General features: G+C 28.1%; 1 protein-coding gene across 1 annotated transcript in view; it reads right to left on the bottom strand.

The window, feature by feature from the left end:
• Positions 1-2,626: 2,626 nt before the first annotated feature.
• Positions 2,627-22,850, bottom strand: part of LOC113382773 (glucose transporter type 1) — a 149,279-nt gene continuing 129,055 nt past the window's right edge. Inside the window, exons 15-17 of the mRNA XM_026621004.1 lie at positions 9,495-9,614; positions 4,653-4,732; positions 2,627-2,799 (exon numbers count right to left, since the gene is read on the bottom strand). Coding sequence (XP_026476789.1) covers positions 2,705-2,799; positions 4,653-4,732; positions 9,495-9,614 — 295 coding nt within the window. The 3' untranslated portion in view covers positions 2,627-2,704. The remainder of the gene's footprint in view (positions 2,800-4,652; positions 4,733-9,494; positions 9,615-22,850) is intronic.

Below are 22,850 nucleotides of genomic sequence, written 5' to 3' on the forward strand. Positions count from 1 at the left end.
GTAGATTTTGAGCTATTAATACAAAAAAATTTAATCCACTCATTAATACAAAAAAATCAGTTCAACAAATAGTTTTAAATATTTGATTGCCTTTTGAAAAATTAAATACTGCTTTCTTTATATTTTGTTTTAAATTTAGGCCCGTCAACTTGCATATTTTTCTATAAACATTATGCTAAGATTTTCTGAATTTAACACAATCATTATAAAATTTATTAAAAATTTAATTAACATGTGAAGTGGAATAATTTTAGATTTAATTAAAGGGAAGCGTGATGATTTTCAATTCGTAATTGACATTCATTCATTTAAATTAAGAACAGATAATTTTTATTAGTAATTATTGAGATTTTCAAAAAAAATATTCAAGAACACGAGTCAACAAAAAGTAAAAATCCCAAAAAAAGTTTAAATTTCAGTTGTACCAAAATTAAATTTTAACTTTAAATAGAAATTTCATTTATATAAATATATATGTATATCGAATATATAATAATGGATATAGGTATGCTAAAACTCGAAAACGGCTGGACCGATTTGGCCAGTTTTATTCTTAGAAAATTCGTGCTGATTCAAAGATTGTGGGAAAGGTGAGAAATTATTCTAAAACCGCGCCAAAACTTCACATTTTTAATTCAAAATTTTTTGTAGAAACCTAATTTGAAATGAAACAATGAACGACGGCTCATACGTCGGATGTCAAATGTTCTTGACGGATTGTTCAACTAAATTTAATAGGGTGTTTTAGATAAATTTAGATTAATAATAGGGTCAGCTAGTATACATATATATTTACAAAAGAATTTTGTATTATAAATTAAAAGTATATTGATTTTATACGTAAGAATACATTATACTCATTATTTTAACTCATTATTATTTTGGGTCGAAGACAAAAACGAATGTTTAATAAATTATTTAAAATTATTAAAAATTATAAAATGTATTAGTATTTTATGCGTGTAGAAGCGGAAAAGCCGTTGGAATATAAATTTTGCATAGAATTTTATATAAAAACTATATAAATACAATACGTAATCATATTAAAAATTTGAGCATAATTATTAGTGATATAGTAGTAGTTTTTAGACTCATAAATGCACAACACTGTTTGAGAATTATTCCTAGCATATCTATTATCCATATCGTCTAATATAATATTTCTATCAAAACGTAAAAAAAATCAAATCATTGAAAAAAATGAATTTCTTAAATATTCCTACTTAGTTATATAATATGGTTATTTAATAATATCTTATTAACAATTTTTTAAACGTTATTCGTGTTTGATTCCGAAATTCTGTATAAAAATCCGTTATAACGTCCTCATTTATTAAACATATGTTTAGAATTACCTAAAATTTGAATTTATTTCGAATTCAAACAACGATCTTGATACACTTAATTCACTGATGTTTTTTCAAGTTAATTTTTTCTCTAAACTCGAGTTCTTGAGCTGCAATTAAAATTTTGCAAATGACCACGAAATGAAACCTTTTCACTTCACTATAAATTATTAGTATTACTATTCTATGAATTTTATTATTAGTAAATTACTACTCATTATTTTTGTCGATTATTATAACTCGTGAAGATTTGTTTGGTTGAACTAACTTTAGAAGAGCAACCTCGTTGTCATCAGATTGTTAGATGCCAAGAACTGGTAACTGACAATTTTATGGAAATAAATGAGAAAAGTGTCAGGAAAAAATACTACTCAACATGCTGAATACCGTCTTCAAATTATATTCCTTTTGGCTAATAATATATATTTTGGATTTTTAGAACATTGGACTTAGCGCTCTTCATGATCGTAATGCATTAAATTTGATGTTGACGTTATATCTCAAGTTTACAATTATTCTCATGCGCGATCTTAAATTTCTAAAGCAACCCTCCACCAAATTATTGAAATTTTCTGTTACCTCGATCATCCATCATTAGTATCCTATGCCACTGCTTGATCTATCCATCAGTCCTGGTTGAAGCCTTGAAAATTATTTTCTGACTAAGGATCATTCCTTTGTCATTCAATTTCCACTTATTGACACTGCCCATTGAAATATCTGCATCATTGCTCCATAATATTGATGAGTATCTGGTTGAAGCCTTGAAGATTATTTTCTGACTAAGGGTCATACATTGGTTATCCAATTTCCACTTATTGACACTGCCCATTGAAATATCTGCATCATTGCTCCATAATATTGATGAGTATTCCATTTCACCATCAAGAATTTCACTTTCATTAGAAATCAAGTACAAGAAGATTGATCCATCTATAATCCATTAAGAAAAAAACGTTGAACTTTGAATGCAATATGATCAAAAAATATCATTTTTCTCTTGGCATCTAGTAATAAGTCACCGAAGCATTCTTTCTACTCTCGTCCACGCACCAGTCTACAGTTGCGCACCAGGCAACCAAACAACATCCACTTTTAGGCGCTCTTCGCGGCGCCTGCAGCAAAACAGCTGGAAGATTCCCTTCTTCTCCTGCCAAAAGATCAGGCCTTAGAAGTAACGGATACTGCTGCGTCTGATCTCGATACTGGTGCCTCAGTTGATCGTACAGCCTCTTCTCATTAGTGCTGTCCGGAGTCTGAGGAAGCGAGTCCTTCCCTGGCCGGCGTTGGGTGCTGGGCTCCACCATTGGGTCCAGTGGTTCCGTGGGTTCCGTTGGTTCCATTGGCTCCTGCCAACGTCAGACTCCGCTGTTGTTCGTGAATCTCGGCGGCGGCAGAGGCGGCGGAGGTCGACCGTTGTTTCTTTCTTCGCGAGAGGATGGCTCGGAGGCAGCTGGGGTAATAGACACAAATTAGTACCAGGAGACATGTGAATTATGAATTAATAACACCTGTTTTGAGTACAAATCGACAATTGGAAAAGGATGAATAAATGTGGGTCTTACTGTGAATTTCATACGTATCTTTCACAATGTTTGAGTTTTTATGAAAAGATGGTGCTTTTTGCACCATTATTAGAATTAAGATTTTTTTTCTGAAAGATATGTGTACTAAAGAAAACTAATTGTTAAATTCCATCAGACTCTACATTCAAGTTACATTCCAAATCATTAATTTTAATTGATTAGATTGGTGGAAAAATCATTGATGAAACCCACTGATTTGAAAGAAATAAACCAAAGAGCATACCTATGTTTTGACCCATATTGGAAACTTTTGTGATGCAAATATCGAATTAATTAATTAATACATAAATATTTTTTTTAAAGAAAACCACCCAAAAACTCACAAATACCATACAGTACTGCCCTTAAGGTTTCCGAATTGGGATATTAAGCAACTTTTTTTTAAGGATTAAAATTGGAACTGTTTCTGAGGACGTTTTGTTTGACCATTATTGGAAATCGATCAATTGTTTAATATATTTTTTACCATATGACTAATTTAAAATTATTTATACCAAATACAAATTTCTCTAAAGTGTATATACACTAACAAAACATTTGCATGCAAAACGACAATAACAAGTAATAAATATTTACATCATATAAAACACTTTACAGAATACCTGTACACATTTCAATTAATATTTACAATAAATATAACCTGTAAAAAGCCAAAATTTGGTTATTATTTACATTTCGTGAAGTGCTGGTGCCTAAACTAATATGCTTGAAAAGCAAAAACTATAATTAGGAATATGTAGGTATATACAATCCTGTCAGAAAAGTGATTGATTAGTAATTTAATTGTTATAAATATTGCATAAAAGCTGTGGACAAAACTGTGAATTAGTATGTACATGTGGTATCAAACATTATTAATTAATTGTTTGATTTAATAAGGTGTAAGATAGTTATTCACAAATATGTTGCAATAAAGAAATGTACTATAAATAGTGTCAATTACAAATTGTACATATATTTGTTGAATAATTATCTTAATTGTGTAAGCACATTATTGTGAGTGATAATAATCATATGAATTGGATATTTTATTTTCTAAGTTATTTTGCATTTAATATAATAAAAATAAAGTAATGATTAAAATTTGTCCTGTTAATTCTCTCTTTTTACTTTTTCGCTGGCAATATAATCTCATTCTTTGATAACTGTGATATCTGTCTTGCTTAAAAAATATTTTCCATTTATATAACTTCAAAGATTTTTAGAAACTACAAATAATATAGAAATAATTTCTAATCAATAAACTTACGTTTAGTACACGGCACAAATGTTTAATTCGTTTTATTATTTTCAAGAAACAGGGTAAAATATTCTTCTGATTCAGGCATTTTTCATTAAATCAAGATTTGTGCTACAATGTAACTTTAAAATATTTATTTATCTACGCCGATTTCCTTGTTGATATCGGTACGCATACAATGTTGATGCCGGTACGTATACAACGACAGATCTCTACTCACATACACGTCGACTAATCACAATCGACCCGAATAGAAATGATCTCATCGAGAGCGAATGACAAACAGTTCAGGCGTAACGGACATCCGTTGCATTTGTACGGATTTACATCCTAGTCGCGCCTAAAGAAGTTTTACTTCAAAAATAAAATATCCAAATACATTATTATCATTACTAAAGCGTGTTTTTATCTAATATTTCTTTAGCTGTGAGTTTCTGTACCATTGTGCCTTGGATTTGGTTTTACTTTAGAAATTGTTACCTGGCACAGTGGCGTACGCCGAATGTCTTCGGGGGTCATAGGTACTGGTCAAACGTCTTTTTTCACGATACGGATGCCTGCTTATGCTTTTATCTATAAAATTCATAATTAGTAAACTATATAAATATATAGAAAAATAGTTACATTCAGTTTCCTGTTAATAAAAAAATTGGAGCGTTTTAACATGTCTATTGCCCAATGGATACCCCACAAAACAATACTTTTGTGAAGCATTATACTAATATCATTTAGGGGTCGTGTATTAATCACGTGATCATTTTTTAGAGATTTTTGAATCTCCTCCCCCTTGGTGATACGTCGAGATTTTTAAAATTACTTTTCTTTCCCCATCAGACATCTCTTCAAAAATGTTTGGATTTTTTTTTTAAATTAAGTGAAAAATAAATATACGTAATATCTTACTAGTCACCTCGCTCATGTGATTTTCGTGATTTTTTGTCAACTCCCCTCCACCCCCTAAAATCCTCACGTGATTACTGGACGCCCCCTTACATACAAAATTATTATTTATTATTTGGATTAAATCTTGGCTATAAACATGATAAAACAACTCCAAAAAATATTTGAAGCAATTTGGTAATTTTCTATAATTTATATATTTTATCATTAATTTACTAATTTAATTCTGTTTGAAACTAGTTTAAAGGCAAAACAAACTAATACTATTTGAGAACAGTTCAAATTTATGTCAAATTTCAAAATTAGTGAACGATCTTTGGTTTAATTTAAATTTAAATTAAAAACATTATTTATAATTAATAATATAAATACTAATTCAAAATAGAAATCTTCAATGTTATTATAAATTGTAAGAAAAATACCAAAATGTCTTCGCTATTACCAAATTAAGTTTTAGTACTAGTAGATGTTCTTAGTTGGTTAAGGTTGTGTTTTTTTCAAAGAAATAATATTCAGTTTTGACTCACATTATATATATATATATATATATATATATATATATATATAACAAATATATCATTGTTCTTAACTTTTTCTCATAATATCTTCAAGAATTTGTCTCTACTTCAGTCAAAACTGAACCCCATTTCATTTTTATTTTCTGCATTAAAATAAAACAAAATGATGATAAAAATTTTGAATTAAAATTAAAATTTCTAAAACAAAATAAGAAGTGTAAAAAGTGTAAAATAATACCAAAAAAATTATAAAAATATGGTTAAAATGTGTTGGTGGTGTTAGGCTTGATTTTTTAGTACCAGTTGATCAAGCATGTGGATTGAAGTATTCAAGAATATTATTGTTGTCGTACATAAATCATAATTAGTAAAAATAATTATTTTTTAAATAAATATATAAAATATATTTAATCAAAAATACAAGAAACCAGATAAGTTTCATAAGTCTTTACTACTATGATAAAAATTTCTTTTAGAACGTTATAAAAATTCTTAACCAAAATTTAGTCAATTGTTTTGATTTATGTATGATCACAATAATTTGATGGTATCCAGCATGTATATTTGTATTCTAGCAATATAAATATAAGATATATTCTATAAAAATAAGGCATTGATTAATTATTGACCGATTGCACCAAGTGTCTGCATTTATTCTATATTAACTAATAATGTAACAATTTGGTAATTAAAAATCCTTAAGACAAAAGTTTCTATAATCGATAATGAATTCATAGAAATTTTATCGGCTTTCTATGTTGATATTATTATTATAAAATAGCGCAACTTTCGTTTTGATTATTTATACTATGGGTTTCTAGCAAAGTTTTTAATTTAAATTGAAAACTAGATTTTACTAGCTCAAATCACTGATTTCTTCCTGGATCTTATAAAAAAATTACTGGCAAATTTTACATACATACAAGTTTCAATTTAATACAAGAAGTTAATAAATTTTGAGACCTTTATGTGTCATCAGAACAATTTTCTTTTTCAGGGTACCAAAATAAATCTCCAGAAAATGACATTCTTGTCAAATACTTAAAATGTTGAGACTTATCATCAAGTCAAGAACTTAAAAAGGAAAAAATAGTTTTTATTGAATTTTTAAGGAAGTTTTTTAATGAATTAATAAGTCTGTAATACTAATATTCAATACAGGTAAAAACGAAACAGTAGTCAATACTGTAAAAGTAAGAGGTCTATCCCAATTGCAAGGGGTCTAAGACTCGAAAAACTTTGGAGACTTATGCCTTTTAGTTTTATTGTCTTTTCTCTTGGTGAAATCGGTCAAAAGATGTCGTGTGATTAGGAAAGCTTGAAATAAAAATAAAAGATTAGTGATTGAAGTCATAAAGTCGATCACTGTTCAATCTGCGTCGATCGCCTGTCCAGCGCGACCAGCGAACGTGAAGTACATTTCGTTCGCTTTTTGGTTCGAGAAATTTCTCTAAATCAAAGAAAATAATCGAAAACTATCTACCAGAAAATAATTAAAAATCGAGAAACTCATGCAAAACTAGGAAAGTAAATTAACCCTTTCCACTCGGTAATACACATAAATCTCGCCATTCGCGAGTGGAAAGGGTTAATTATCTTGCATTTCAGGGAATGTCTACAGTATTCCACCAATCAACCCAATTTACTGGACAATTCCGTAAACCATCATGCACTTGGATCGCTTTAAATTGAATCGTTCATTTGAAGCCATATTTTTTTTTTTATAAAATTTCGAAATTGGTAGCTGTATAATTTTATTCATTAATTTATATTTCCAACAAATGTAACTAACTCATATATCAAAAAAATAAGCAAATAACTCAACAAATACATTTTTTACCCAAAATACAATTTTCATAAATGCCTGTAGACAATATGTATTTCAAGTTATATTCTATATCTTTTTAATTACAGTTACCTTTCAATAGATTAGATCGACGTAAAGGGCGTATTAGGCGGGTAATCGAAGTAATTTTAATCGTCTTAACGAGGAGCTAAATGTCTCTTATACTTAATTTTGAAGTTACTTGAATAAAATCTTGGCGAGCAAAACATCAAGTAGGAAAAGCAGCAGATTTTAAAACATCATATTTTTTCCAGACGTTTTGAAGTAAAAATTTATATCATTATCAGTGGATTTGATCAAATTAAAGAATAAGTAATAGAAAATAAGTATGGTAATAGTAAAAAATAAAATTTATATAAATCACTAACCCGTAGCATTAAAACTCTCAGTAAATGTAGATTGATTAGTAATTGTACTTGTAATTAATTTTAAAAAACTTACTAGAAGTCAAACTTTTATTGGGCGTAAGACTGTCTCAATTTCACATTTTTGATGTTGAATTTCCAAGCAATGTATTTCATCTTCTATTTTCATATCTACTAATGATAAACAATTGTACATCGAAATGTCTAGAAAAATTAAGCTTTCAAATATTTTCTCAATGCTGTCTTCAAGACTGTCTCAATTTTCATTTTTGATGTTTAATTTTTAAAAAATCAATTTTCATAACCACTAATGATAATAAACAATTGTACATCAAAATTTTCTGAAAAATAAAGCCTCAAAATATTTTTCCTTTTTACTTGATGTTACGTTTATTTTTGGAAAGAATAATTCATAAATAAAAAGCTTTTGAAATGATCGATTCAATTGAAAATATTAAAAAAAAATGTCAAGGAACGATGATCACAACATTTTTATGAATTCATGCAAGATATATAATAGATATAATTGAATTGAATAGATAATTTAAATAGTAATCTATAAATAGTAACTCTAGACGATAGTTACCTTGATAATTTTTATTTCAGTTCGTATCAAGTTTTAATACTACATTCTCATGCAAGTTATAATTTAAATAATAGTCTACAAATATTTAATCATTTAATAATTATAATTAATTATTTATGGACTATTTATTTAAATTTTAGTTTTAATATTAAGAATTCTACTGAAAAATACTGATTGCAAAATAGAAATATCATGCCATGAAATTTGCACAAACGAATATGAAAATGTTTCAACTGAACTGAATTAAATTTAACTAAAATAATAAACTAATTTGATGTAGATTAAAAAGTAAGATGGGTTATGATTATTAGTAAAATACACATTTATACACTTAGGGGAATTTAGTAATCTTGTTTCAAATTGTTGACGAACCCAAAATTTATGAAATATATTGTCTTAATTCTATTTCAACAATATTAATTGAAACTGATGAATGCAAAGTTAATAAAGATGACAAGATTTTTAAACAAATTTCATAAAAACATCAAACAAATCTTTTATTATTTTTTTAAACAAGAATAGAACTCTAATAAAAAAACGCCAAAAAAGATTTTCACTATTATTTGCAAGTTCTTTCGATTTCACTAAGAAAGGTGAGATTTTATAGGCGGTTTTGAATATACATACAAGAAATGAATTCAGAGTAATTTTATGCATACAAATAAAATTAAGAGAGATCCAATGTAATCAAATTTGACAATAATATAATTAATAAAAAAGTCTAACAAAAAACGCCCAAAAAACTTTACTAATTTATATTCTTAAAAGTTATAAGCATTTAGCAAATGGGACTTTATTTGATTGAAAATCGTTTTTAAATCTTAAGAAATAAAGAAATCATTTGTAAATTTTTAAATAAATATAACAAACTAGAAAATTCAATTTCGGAAATATGCATGTAATAACAAGCTATATTTTCAATTTCGATTTCCTCGAACAAGATTACTAATCCCTCTACCACGCAACCACAATCACATTCAAGTCTGCACAAAACATGACACCAAGGCATGATAACTTCCAGCTTTCTATATAATTATTATAATCGATTCCTGCAGGACGACGCAGATCCTGGTGTTTGTTTGTTTTGGTAATTAGTATTTTCTTTACTTCTTACATGAATCGTGATGTGATTTATCCTCGGCGGCGACCATCAGGGCAGCTTGCTCGGTCCCGGGCCCTTGTTGAGGAGGCGCCGGTTCTAAGGCGTTTACACAGTTAAGCATGCTCCTGAAACCAATTCGATAATTGATCGATTAATAAAAGGTACAGGTATTTGTGTCGGTGGATCCTGTGATATATTCTGAAAAATATTCCCGATGTTATTTGTGGTCAAGAACACCTGTAAAGAGATGGTGATCATCCACTAGTGGGAGGAATTAATCTAAGAAAGTAATAATCTCTAAAAATAATTGTTGAATATAGTGATATACAATTTGCACACACATACCGATAAACACACACACATATATATATATCTATAAATATATATATATATATATATATATATAGTATATATATATATATATATATATATATATATATATATATTCACCCATTTGTCATAATTATAAATAATATTATGAATTACTGAAAACAATCAGAATACAAACAACGCAGTAACCTAGCAAGCGTTGATAAAATTTCTTTTAAAACCACAAACTGCGCCTTAACAAATAAGAAATGCGTAGTTTCTGACTCACAAATAACGAATTTGAACAAGTTTAAACAAGCATTTTAGAAAAGGATTACGTCATCCGGATAAGGAATATAAAAGCTGCAAGATTACAAAATCACTAATACCTCTGGACATTAATCAATTCAAGTGATTTCAAAATTATCATTTACTTTTCTAAAAGTAGGAAATGAATATGAAGTAGGTACTTGCCTCATGTGTATGGTATAATACAACGTTGGAAAATTTACATATCAAGTCAGGCGCGACAAAATATTTTGCAGATCTACTTTGCAACGATCTATTATGTTAATAACGAATGCCGCCGTCGGGATATCGCAATAAGTATATATTTCGCAAAATAAATATTTTTAGTTTCAATAAATCGACAGATAAGCCGTTGATTTTCAATACGTAAGATTTTTTGTCGGTCTATTTCGACAGCAAACTGTGTTGGCAATTGATATTCAGCACTAGGAGGATAAGAGGCAGCAACTAACTGGATGACTTCTCAAAGAAGTTTGTTTTCATCAGAAAATCCGACTAGCTAATTTTCAAATTTGGCATTTGATGTAGTTCTGTTCCGTTCTACACAAAATTTGGGAAAAGTGTCTATGGGTATGTTGGCTAAAATTAGACCTTTCATCGACGTTTGCTCAAAAACGACTGCACGAATTTCAAAAACCTAAAACGATAGTTAACAATAGTCGCTCTGATATATAAAAAATGATATATACAATGTTATATATATACATTTAATAAAAAACAATAATAAATATATACATCATGCCAATATCATTATCGAATATTTTCCATTCAGTCACTCAATAGTTAGACCAATTCTGTATCTAGTCGTCGCAGGAAATATAAACGTGTCTTTCGACATTAAAATAGTTTAATTCACGAATATAAAATTTAAATAGTTTAATTTACGAATAATAGAGTAAATGTCTATTTATTTGTTCCGGAACTTCAGTCGGTCGTCTGATGGCGAACATTTTCCGGGGAGGAGTTTTCTCCGGCCGCAGTGATTGCCGTTGACATTGAATCTTTACGAGTCGCTGCCAGTTCTGTACTAAAACAAAATGAAAATAAAAATAAACAAAATTAACAAAAATAAAAATATCAATAAAATAAATAAGAAAAAATATAGAAAACTAAAATTAAAGGGAAAAACTAACTTCATAAAATATATAGTTAAACTAAAGTGAAAACGATATAATGTAAGGCACCAGAACTTGAAATTTAAAAGAAGAGTATTATATATATATATATATATATATATATATATTAATATATAATATATATACTAATATATATATATTAGGGTGATCCTTAATATGGATATTCCTTGCTCAGGCGGTCGGAATTAAACTTAGATTTAATTTGTGTAAAAATTGAATTGAATTGTGTAAAATGTCACATTGACCGCCTCACGAACTTGGTATATCAGATTAATTGCTCTAATTGCGAACTTTTTTATATCGGAGAAACTAGCCAAAACCCGAGTAAAAGCCTTTATCAATAAAAATAAAAATAACTCAAAAAAATACAAAGCAATTTAAGACGATGTTAACCGAGAATATTAAAGTAAACCATATTATAGATTTTTTCAACCCAAAAATTTTACATTTTGAAGAGAACGTCATTAAAAGAAGATTCGCTGAGGGTTTGTTTTTGCAATTGCATAACGACAAAGTGGATAAACAAACGTTTCGACAATATGGCCCTAAACGAAACAAACACGTGGTTCCTTAATAGCGTGTGAAAATTTCTTAAAAAATGGCAAGATCCCATCGCTTTTTAAATTTCCCGTAAAATTTGAACACATGTTAAACACTGCTTCAAGAAAAAATGTGACATTTCTATCTTAAAGTCCGAACAGTAAATACATAGTTTCGACAACTTGTTAAATTATCATGTTTATTTGTGTGTTTTATCATCTGTGATGTTAAAAAATATATATTCTATCAATGTGCACATACTCATACCATGGATACAAAATTGTAAGTGTTTTTTTATTATTATCATAATCATTATTGTTTTTCTCTGAAATTTCTTACGTATTATTTATTTAATTTTAATTTTTATAGTTAAATTGATTGCCACTGAATGAAGGCTAAGATCCTAGCCAAAACATATGGATTTTAAATAAATAAATTTATAAAAAACTCTCATACTATTTTTATTGATGTAACGCCCGATTTTTCAACTAAAAATTAAACATATTATATCAATATCAAATTCAAATATATATATATATATATATATATATATATATAAATATATAACGATAATTTATATTTTTTGTTTATTACAACCTTGTAAGAACATCATAATTATTATTGTAAGTATAATTAGTTGATTTAGTTTTTGCTTTGAAATCTACTTTTACTCCTTCGACAGCTAACACGTGTTTAAATTATGATAACTTATGGATATGCAAATAATTATGTATACTTAGTAGAATTGTGTGACATAGTTAATTTATAAGGTTCTATATTATCGAGCCATATTTGTTTCATACTTAATAACATTTCCATAAAAACTTTTAAATTTATTGTAGAAATGGGTAGCAAAAAGATATACTGCCAAATATTAATAGAGCCTAGTATCATCACTTATGCAGAAAGGATTGATTTTTTTACATTCGATTAAATTAGATCAACCTAGTCAATATTACTCGAAATTTAGTAAATTTGGTAAATTTTGGGGATCATTTTACAGAGAAATAACATATTAAACAAATATCATATAATTGTGAAAAAATTGAAATGTCTGCCAATTATTTACTTCTGCCAATATGTTGCTATTTTGAATGGTAAAAATTTAATTTAAAAAATGGATAAAAGTATGAAAATATAAGTGCATATGCACACATTCACACCCAAGTATATATGAACATAAAAGATAATTTAGATAATTGTTAGAAAAATGCCAGGTAATTTCAGGTGTACATCTCTGCAACGAAAATCGGTTAAAAATGCTCATGTTATAGTAATAAGTGAATCATATTAAATCATAGTATAAATATTATCATATTATAGCAAATCACATATATAATATTTCAATAATTTAATTATTTATAATAGTTTATAATTCAAATATACAAATAGTCCATTACTCGTCAGATAGTATGGACTTGGGAACGACATAGACTGATACATGCAGAAGTAAATTTCAGTTCTAAATTAAAAGCATAACATGACATGATAATATATATATATATATATATATATATATATATATATATATATTAATTCTTAACATTTATTTCACTAATTTGAAGAAAACACACCCACGATGGTATAATCTTGTCGTGGTAAAAATATATTGATATTTGTTAAATAATATGCATTCATTTCAGAAATACGTTTGGTAATGGTAGGATTTAGTTGATTTTTATTTTTGTTATAAATTCTGTTATAATTTTTATTTATGGAATTCGTAAAATAAAATATAAGTAATAGTTGAAAAAAATAAAAAGTCTACACAAGCTATTTTGGAGCTATGAAAGAGTGATAAAGAAAACGAAGTTGAATGACAATATATCATTCTATAAAAAACGAAATTTCATACAATAACAATATTTAAAAAAAATAAATATAACATTTTTTAAATTATGTAGAAGTACCTAATGGTTGACAATAATGAAAATTAAATGAAAAGTCTATGAAAGTTATTTTGGAGCTGAGAAAGAGTGATATCATTAAAAACAAACAAGTGGGATCATCAAATTGATGAATGAATTTATAATATTAAATGAAAGACGATATTATTGACCGAGAAACGACATTTTATAATATAAACAATTAATTAAATAACTTACCAATAAAAAATCATATGTAAATAATAGTTGAAAAAAAACATGTATACACAAGCTAATCTGGAAGAGCTTTGGAAATTTGATACTGAACAGAAAAATCAAATGTTTTCAAAATTATGGATTATTAAATTTAAGTTAAATAAATGTGTTAATTTGCAGATAAAACAAATGTTTAATGACTGAAACGCTGATGTGAAAAATATTTTTGTAAAAACGCATAATTATCAAATAAATAATTAGTTACTAACATAACTAAGAAAATGTGAATTAATCGCAGTAGAACTAAAAAAAAATATTATAAATAAATAATCACCTATCGTGATAGCAAAAATAATATAAATCAAACCTAGTAGGTCAAAAATATAATATTTAGTTAATAATTTAATATACAAAAAATATGCAATATGATCATCAAACACAATATTCATTAATGAATATTTACTTAATGAAATCAAGGTATCATTATTAAAATCTTGGGTAAATCGTAAATGTTTATAGTGACATAATAGTAAATTGTAAAGTTATTAACTATCAATTTTCAAACAATATTATAATCTACCATAATTTTCTCTGAAAAAACTCGGATGCAAATACTTGCCTCTCATGTCACATTTGAAAGGCCTTTTCTTAGTTCATACTCAAAACACAATTAGAACAGTAAATTCCAAACAAATATAAAAAATGTATCAAAAACTAATTCTCGTTCGACAAAAGTAAAAAAGATGTTAACACTACAAAAAATTAACTATGACTAAATAATAACGAGACCACAATTAAGCTAGTCGTTCATCAAAATAAATAATCTATATCCAAAATTACCTTTTTGGTTATCCGCTGCCACTTGCGATAGAAATCATATCATATCAATAAAAGTAATGAGATTGAGGTAAATAAATATATGAAGGAAACGAAGAGTTAATATGATGATAAAATAGTTAATTTTATAATTAGTTTGGGTAGACATTTGGCGAATTTTGGCTGAAATTTGTTACACCAACACGAAAAAATCAGATGTACATAATTGGTATTTTGGCTTAAGGCTCCAATGTAATTTATGACTAAAATTACGCCTTTATATGTTTCCTAATTGCTTTCATTTATTTTGCATAAATATAATTTATCTATTTTATTAATGTTTATTTTATGCAAACTTACATGTATTTTCTTCAGATGTAATCGTTTTAGATGTACCGCAGTTGAATTGTAAATTATTTTATATCGGTGGCGTTAATCTAGATTATATCACGTTTTCGTAATGTGATCGTAATACTAATTAAGTGAAATTGATTTTGCACAACCTTGTAAATATTTATTTATTAAATTACACGGAATCAATTTTATATCCTCGGCTTGAGGTGATAGAATGTAGCAGTCAATGAATGTATGTTAAATTTAATTACATGAAGTTCTTCAAACACAATTGTTACATGATGAGTGAAGTTGCGAAAACAATATTTGTTTAGGCGTTGTTTAACATAATCCACTGTGCGAACAAATATTAAAGAATTTATTAATCAGCTTCATTTCTCTAACGAAGATTCATTTTTAAATGCTAATTACAATGACAAACCGATCATGACATATTTGAAGTATGACATTATTGTATTTAAATATTATACATATTTTTAATGCTGTTATAAATATATAATTTATAATTTATCATTATATAAATGTGTATAATGGTTGACACTAATAAATGTGTGCATCACGAGTGTTACCATATTACTAATAAATATTATTCAAAATTGTTATATGATGTATTTATTTTTACTTAAATGCCATCTTGTACAGTAGCATAAGTTTTACTTCAATTACGTGTGATCCTTACGCGCACTCTTTTTTTATTTTCTGCTCGAGATTTATGTTTAATATATGGTTTGACTTTCTATCCTATCATAAATTTACGGTCATAACAACATTTTTGAGTCTTAAATCCACGGCAATGAAATTTTCTCATTAAAATATCTTGAACTAAAATGAGTTTTAATGATCGCATGCAAGAGTTTTGTCACTTGTGAACATATGTCTTTTAGATCCATAAAATATCGCAATAATTCCAGAAGTTGTAACGTATTGATTATACCTTGAGATTGCTATTCGCTAATGGTATATAATTTACTATCAGTGAGAATTACACGCGAATTTTCAACATTCTCGTTACTAAGACTCTTGATATAATTTTATTAGGCTATATTGGTGGTTTTACTGTTATTAAAAGTTATTATTCGGTTTCGCAATTGATGGAAAACATATATGAGATATGTTTTGCTCGAGAATTTGCATGGTCGTTGACTTCTGCAGAATTTGTTGGGATATCCGCATCTCGTGCCATGCCATCCGCTCTTGGCCGGATGGTAGAAGTATATTTGCTTTCCTTATTATTCTCGGTATAACTTCAAAATTGAGAAAAAATATATTTGAATTTATTTAATAATGTTATATAAAGCTATTTTAATAAAACAAAAGCTTATTTTTATTATAGGTTACTACATGATAAAATTATCAAACGATTTTTTACACCCAATTAGCTGTTGGGCTGAAACTTCTCTTTGCGTCGTATTTTTAGGTGGTAGCCAGTGGAAAAACTACGGAATTGCGCAATAAAGATAAAACATGGGTTCTTCATATTATGTGGAAAAATTGCTTAGTGTGTTTACGTTACTATCCAGAAAAAAAAGAATGCTACAATTTTAATACGCCCGTCATTTAGAACTAAGCTCAGAATCACCACGACGATTGTTTCTTCTGTGTGGTAAATACGAATGAAATAAATTCAGGCAATAGAAGTAAATGATCATAAATCACAACCCCCTTGGTATTGAGGTCTACTTGTGATCAGCTACACAACCCCTATCCATGCTGATGATGAACAACCTAGAACATCAGCATCTCCTGCCTACCAAGTAGTGGATGCAGAAACCCAACGTTAAAAGAAACGACAGGAGAAATCAAAAACTGATATATTTGATGTAATTGATTTAAATTTATCACCAGTATTCTTATACAGAACGGTTTTTGGAAAATTTTGGAGATATTAGCGAAGAGCAGGACGAGAGTATCCACCAAGACATCAGGACTTTGGAGGAGCGATATCAAGGAAGGTGGGACATATACATGATGGCTGACAATTGCTGGAGCTTATGACAAAATCAGTTGCACATGCTCGAAAACCACTTAAAAAGACTTTTGAAAGCATAAAATGAAATATGTTGTATATCATTTGTGGTAAAACTAGCATATAGGCATATCTCAAAAACCAGAGCTGCTAACAAATTTGTTAGTGTTTTCGGTATCAGCGTCCTCGAATTACTTAAAAACCATTATAACATCTCAAAAAAAAAAATGTTGCCCAGTGTAATTCTTGTTCAAAAAGATCAGTTCTAAACAAATACTCTAAAAGTTACACATTCGTTTATATGATACGCAGCCAAAATAGTGTGAATATTTGTTTTAATGATTTTAACTGATTAAGAAGACTTTTTATTAGATTATATCTCATCATTATTAACTACTTTAAGAGAGGTTTTTGTTACATATCAGCAAAAATTTGCTAATTCTATATTTTTCTAACGTCCCATGTCTTTCTGGATCCTTTGGTACTAAATTTGAAAAAAAAAGTGAGAATGAGGTCATTATTTGAACTTTAGTCTACCCTTTGTCAAAAACTGTACTACCGATTTCGGAAATTTGAAAGCCATTTGATGAAACTTGGTACAGATTCGTTTCGATAAGTCTTGTAAAAGTCTAGGACAAACCATTTTATAGAAATCTACAAATAACTGCAAAATTATTTGCTCCTCAGAACATTCTGATCCGATTTGGAAACTTTGAAAACTGGTCGAGAGATATCAGCTGAAAATCGTGATTATTAGTTTTTGGAAAACATTGGCTGTTTCTTTTTAATACATTGTTGGATATTTTCATTGAAGATTTTAATGTAACTTTATTACAATGAAGCCAGAAACCATGTGTTCTGGTTTAAATCAACATACTAGAATATTATAGGTCTACAAAAAGTATTTGAATTATGAACATAAACTTAGTTCTAGAAATTCTTCCAAATGTGTAATAATGAGCCAAGCGCCTAATACAACGCATTTTTAGAAATGATATGTAATAATAAATTCAATTTAATTATTATAGTTACAGATATTTTAACCCTCTTGCAAAAATATTAATTAGAAAATTGATATCAAATCGATAATTGAAATTGGATTCATTAGTTTTTAGTAAAGAACCAAAACTTTATCAAAATAGGTAGATGAATTTTTCATTATATATATGTTTTATTTAAATAGCTAAACCTCAATTATTATTGGAACGCATCAGAAAGTTTTGCAAATACTCTTTGAAGCAAAATGCCACTTACATCTAGTTATTCAACAATTTTTTTAAAATGTATAGAAGATATAAATTTCAAAAACGTTTTTCAAAGACATTTGGCATATAGATGTACCTTACAATAAAAAACAACAATAAATAATCCGTAATCCAAGGTGATTCTATTCTATTGAATTCCATTATTGCAAGTTGCAGGATCTCTCTATTAGTAATTCATAAGAATATTTCAACAGTTCCAAGGGATATTATTTATAGCAGTACATTTAGAATAGATGATGCAAAAGTTCTTCAAGTAAATTGCTGCCATGACAGAATGATGTCAGAATTTATGCGGTTTTAATGAGAATGGACATTTATCAAGAACTATCTGGCATTTTCGACCCACGATGAGAAAACCGAAGTAATAGAGTAAATAAATACCACAAATATTATTTAAATAATATTAATAATTACCAAAATTTCCAACAATATTAAATCTCAGAAAATGTAAAGAAAATAATATTTCAATGTTTATTTTTTCTATTTAGTCATTTAATTTTCTGGTCGCGTGCTACAGGTAATTTTTTCATTATATCTTAGAACAATCGAACGTAGCCCCTAGGTGTAAAGAAATTAATTCGAATCGAGGTTAAATTTAATGCATTTGCTTCGAAATGCTTTATTCTAGAAACAAAATACTTGTCTTTTTACATTTTAGTCACTTCTTTTGCAATAAGGTCAGAGCAATTTGAAATTATTAAGATGTATTAATTTTATTATTAGAGGCAATTGTAACAGATTGTGTAATAATAGATTATTATAAGGTCGTTAATCCAGATTTGTAAAAATCGTGGAAATTATATAATAAACTTTCATTGAATGTGATAATGTAAAAAGTTGATTGAAGTATTGTCTACGATGAAATTTAAATGTAAAGTATTGGTTGGCAACTAAGTAAGTGCGCATTTTTGTTGGAAAAGACACGGGAAAAAATAACTTTATTTTGTGATGCATTGCCCATTTGGATCAATGGCTTTGTAATCTTTCAAATAGCATCATGTTCTCACTTTCATAATACTTCTGGTTTTATTAGCAAAAAAACTGAATCAAGTACAATTTGACACATAATCATTAAATTGTTTTTCCTTCAAAGATTGAAACAAGAAGTAATCAGGAGGTGCAAGATCAGGACTCTATGGTGGTATGGTACAAAATCCCAACACAGCTCCAATAATTATTACCAAGTGGCCAAAGATTTTGGTTCCAATAAAGTTACTTTTTCAACTGCATTGTTTAATTTCGTTAGTTGCTCATTGTAGACATCAGAATTGATCTTTCGGTTGACGATAACAGTTCAAAGTAGACAATTATTTTTGATCAACTTCAATTACATGACCAGTACAGAGCGTTTGTTCATCTTTGAGTACAAAATCTCCGAAACAAAATTTGGCAAACCAATTTTGACACTGCCATTTTTTAAGGCTACCTCACCACAAACAGCTAATAAACGGCAAACTTAAGACGCCTCTTTACCTTTACAGAAATGAAAAAAGCAAAATATGACAAAATTTTTAGATTTGATTTTCCATCTTTCAATAAACGCCAAACAAAAACTATGCAATCGATCAAAACTTCTTTTAACCCTTTCCACTCGCGAAATCCGAAATTAATAAGTATTTTACCGCCGGAGCAGCGGCATCCGAGTGGAAAGGTTTAACTGAAGGTTATTTAAACTGCCTACTATAAAAACGGGATCCAAATTATTCATTTGGACTACGCCAGTAAAACTTAAAATTGTTTCCAACCTAATTAATATAGAATGCGGGGTACCACAGGGCAGTGTGCTAAGCCCAGTACTTTATCTCCTTTTTACAAGCGATATGCCCACAGATGATCTTCTAACCATATGCACTTACGCCGATGTCATAGCTATAATTTCATGCAATTCTGATATTACAAAAGCAAGCTGTCCGTTACAAAATTATTTATCTAGACTCGAAAAATGGTTTTTAGAATGGAAAATCAAAATCAATATCGAAAGATCTCAGCACATAATTGTTTTACTAGAACACCACAACAGTCCACCTATTATTATGAACAATTCAATAATTTCACAATGCAATTCCGTCAAATATTTAATTTAATATTTAGAGAACGCACTTTGAAAATAAAAAGAAACAAATCCAACTGAAAATAAAAGATTTTTACTGGCTTTTTGGGAGGAAATCTGGAATCTCTCTCGATAACAAGGTACTTCTGTACAAAACTATCATACTAATTAGCATTTTAATAATTCTTCCGTTTGCCTTTAAAATTAGCTAATAATATATTACTATAATCTTTTACCACGTGTTTAAATATTCATACCGTTTTCTCATATTGCATAAGCTTTTGAAACATGTCGCATGTGCACTGATATATTAAGTATTTATATATTTTTCTCGGATATTGTCTTTTTTTGGAAAACTAAGAGACGTGGACATTTAATTGGAACAGGGCGAGATCGGGTTCTATAAATACAATCTACACGTTCAATCACACCCAGGCATATTACGTGGAGATTGTTGTTCTATATTATGTTACGAATCGCCTCCAGATAATAAATAGTTTAGATTGAAAAGATTTTATTTTATCTAATATGTTTACTGTTGCTATAATTTGCGATTACATGTAGGGTAGAGCGGGGCTTATCAAAGGTCTCTTTGTAAAAAGGTCCATCACCACTATCCCAAAAACAAGTAAAGTTAAGAATTTTTTAATAATATTTGAAAGTAGAGGCAAAATTATGTAAAACCAGCCAGCATTATTTATCTGAGTTCATTCGGATTAGACAGTAAGACTGAAAATTAAATTGGACCTTTGTAACCCTAATTATAAAAATTATTTTTAAGATAATTTATTTATTTCACTAATTAAGAGATAGGTTTGAAAACGCAGAAGTTCTAGAAGGATATTTTGAAGAGAAGGGTGGTTAATATTAAAAAAGAATTTCATTTTATTTTTACAAAACATTTAACAAAAAGAAACTCTGAACTAAACTTGTATGTATCAATGTACCTAGTAGTATCTCATAACAGTAAAAATTATCTACTCCATAAAACTTTATCCAATAATTTATTTATAATTTACAAATCCGTTTACCTAAATCGAATTCCTTAGATATGCTTCTCTTGGAACACGTGCAAAAATATTACGACAATGTATAGAATTTCAATTAGATTATCTAATCGACACACACGAGGTAATAATAATATATAATATATAATATCTAGTATCAATAATGTATTCTGCACTTGTGATATGCGCCTATGAATTATCTATGCAAGTTGAGATCACTTGTCGCCGCACGTCCGGATTGATTTAGTTATCAAAGCAACCGGATCAGGGTTGTATAAAATAAATTAATAATAGATATTAATTTATAGTTTAATCTTAAAGGGTAAGTGGCATTTTGAAACATAAACTTCCCGGTAGATAATCGACTTAAGCAATAAAACATCAATAGTTTAGCCTAACATGAGTCAAATTTTTATATTAATCACGGTGCACACGACGCCAGATTTCCTGATTAGTGCATGCCAGACAGTTTGTTACCTAGCAACTATATGATAAATCATAATTTACGATCTTGCCATTTATACTTTACGATCTTGCCAGCCAGATTTCACGTTTAAGCTCTCTATTCACAACGGTAGTATCCTTAACATAATTTCTGTCTATAACGTACTAGTAGTAGTTCTGTCTATAAGTATTTCACATTTTCATTAGTGCATTTTAGGCCTATAATATATGAATTGTGAAATTCACATTATAGTATATATTTATAAGTATATACTTATAAACATCTATTTGGAACTGAACAAAATTATTATTCTGGCGCAAAATTCTTGCTTACCTTACCAGAAAACTTGACAGAAATTCTGTTACAAGAAATACTGGCGTCGTGTGCACCGGGCTTTAGATAAAAAAAGTCCATAGCGTAAGTTACTTATGTAATAGAAACTAAATAATATTTGAAACAAAATAAAATGATGTATCTTTTTCAGATTTCAGCTAAAATTTAGAAATGATTCCCTAGTATGGTAAGAACCAGAAAAACGAGCATAATTTGTCAATATATAAACGAAGTATATTGGAAACAATTTTTTGGAGAACGTCAGTGATTTTGAATCATTCTTTAGCAACAGTCGTGGAATAAAAAATATAAATCAATTTTTCATTTACTTCGCTTTCTTAATTTGATACGTTTTATAATGTACCTTTAAAAAACTTCAAATTTTATTTTATATGCGAAAATAGCATGGAATTGTATGGTATTGTTTGGGAATTTTATGTATATATTTTATCTAAATTATTACTTTTTTATGTTTATATTTTTCATAGCCCTGGTTCTTAAACAATAGTATATTACGGATATTCTAGATCAAAAGCCTTTCTCATATTGTTATGAAAATAATGCCCTTTCACTGATTATTGATTCTCTATATAATAATTATTATGCAACATATGCAGTATTGAAATAATATATTTAACAAATAATTAAATTAAATTACTGTTTGATAGAGATTTCTAGTTTTAGAAAATTGTAAATGCAAATATCGATATGCAAATACTTAATAAATAGTAATAGCTATTTGTTAGAAAT

Source organism: Ctenocephalides felis, unplaced genomic scaffold, assembly GCF_003426905.1.
Source record: "Ctenocephalides felis isolate EL2017-DRISC unplaced genomic scaffold, ASM342690v1 CF-g0.4_SCAFFOLD_03570, whole genome shotgun sequence".
NCBI classification, from domain to species: domain Eukaryota; kingdom Metazoa; phylum Arthropoda; class Insecta; order Siphonaptera; family Pulicidae; genus Ctenocephalides; species Ctenocephalides felis.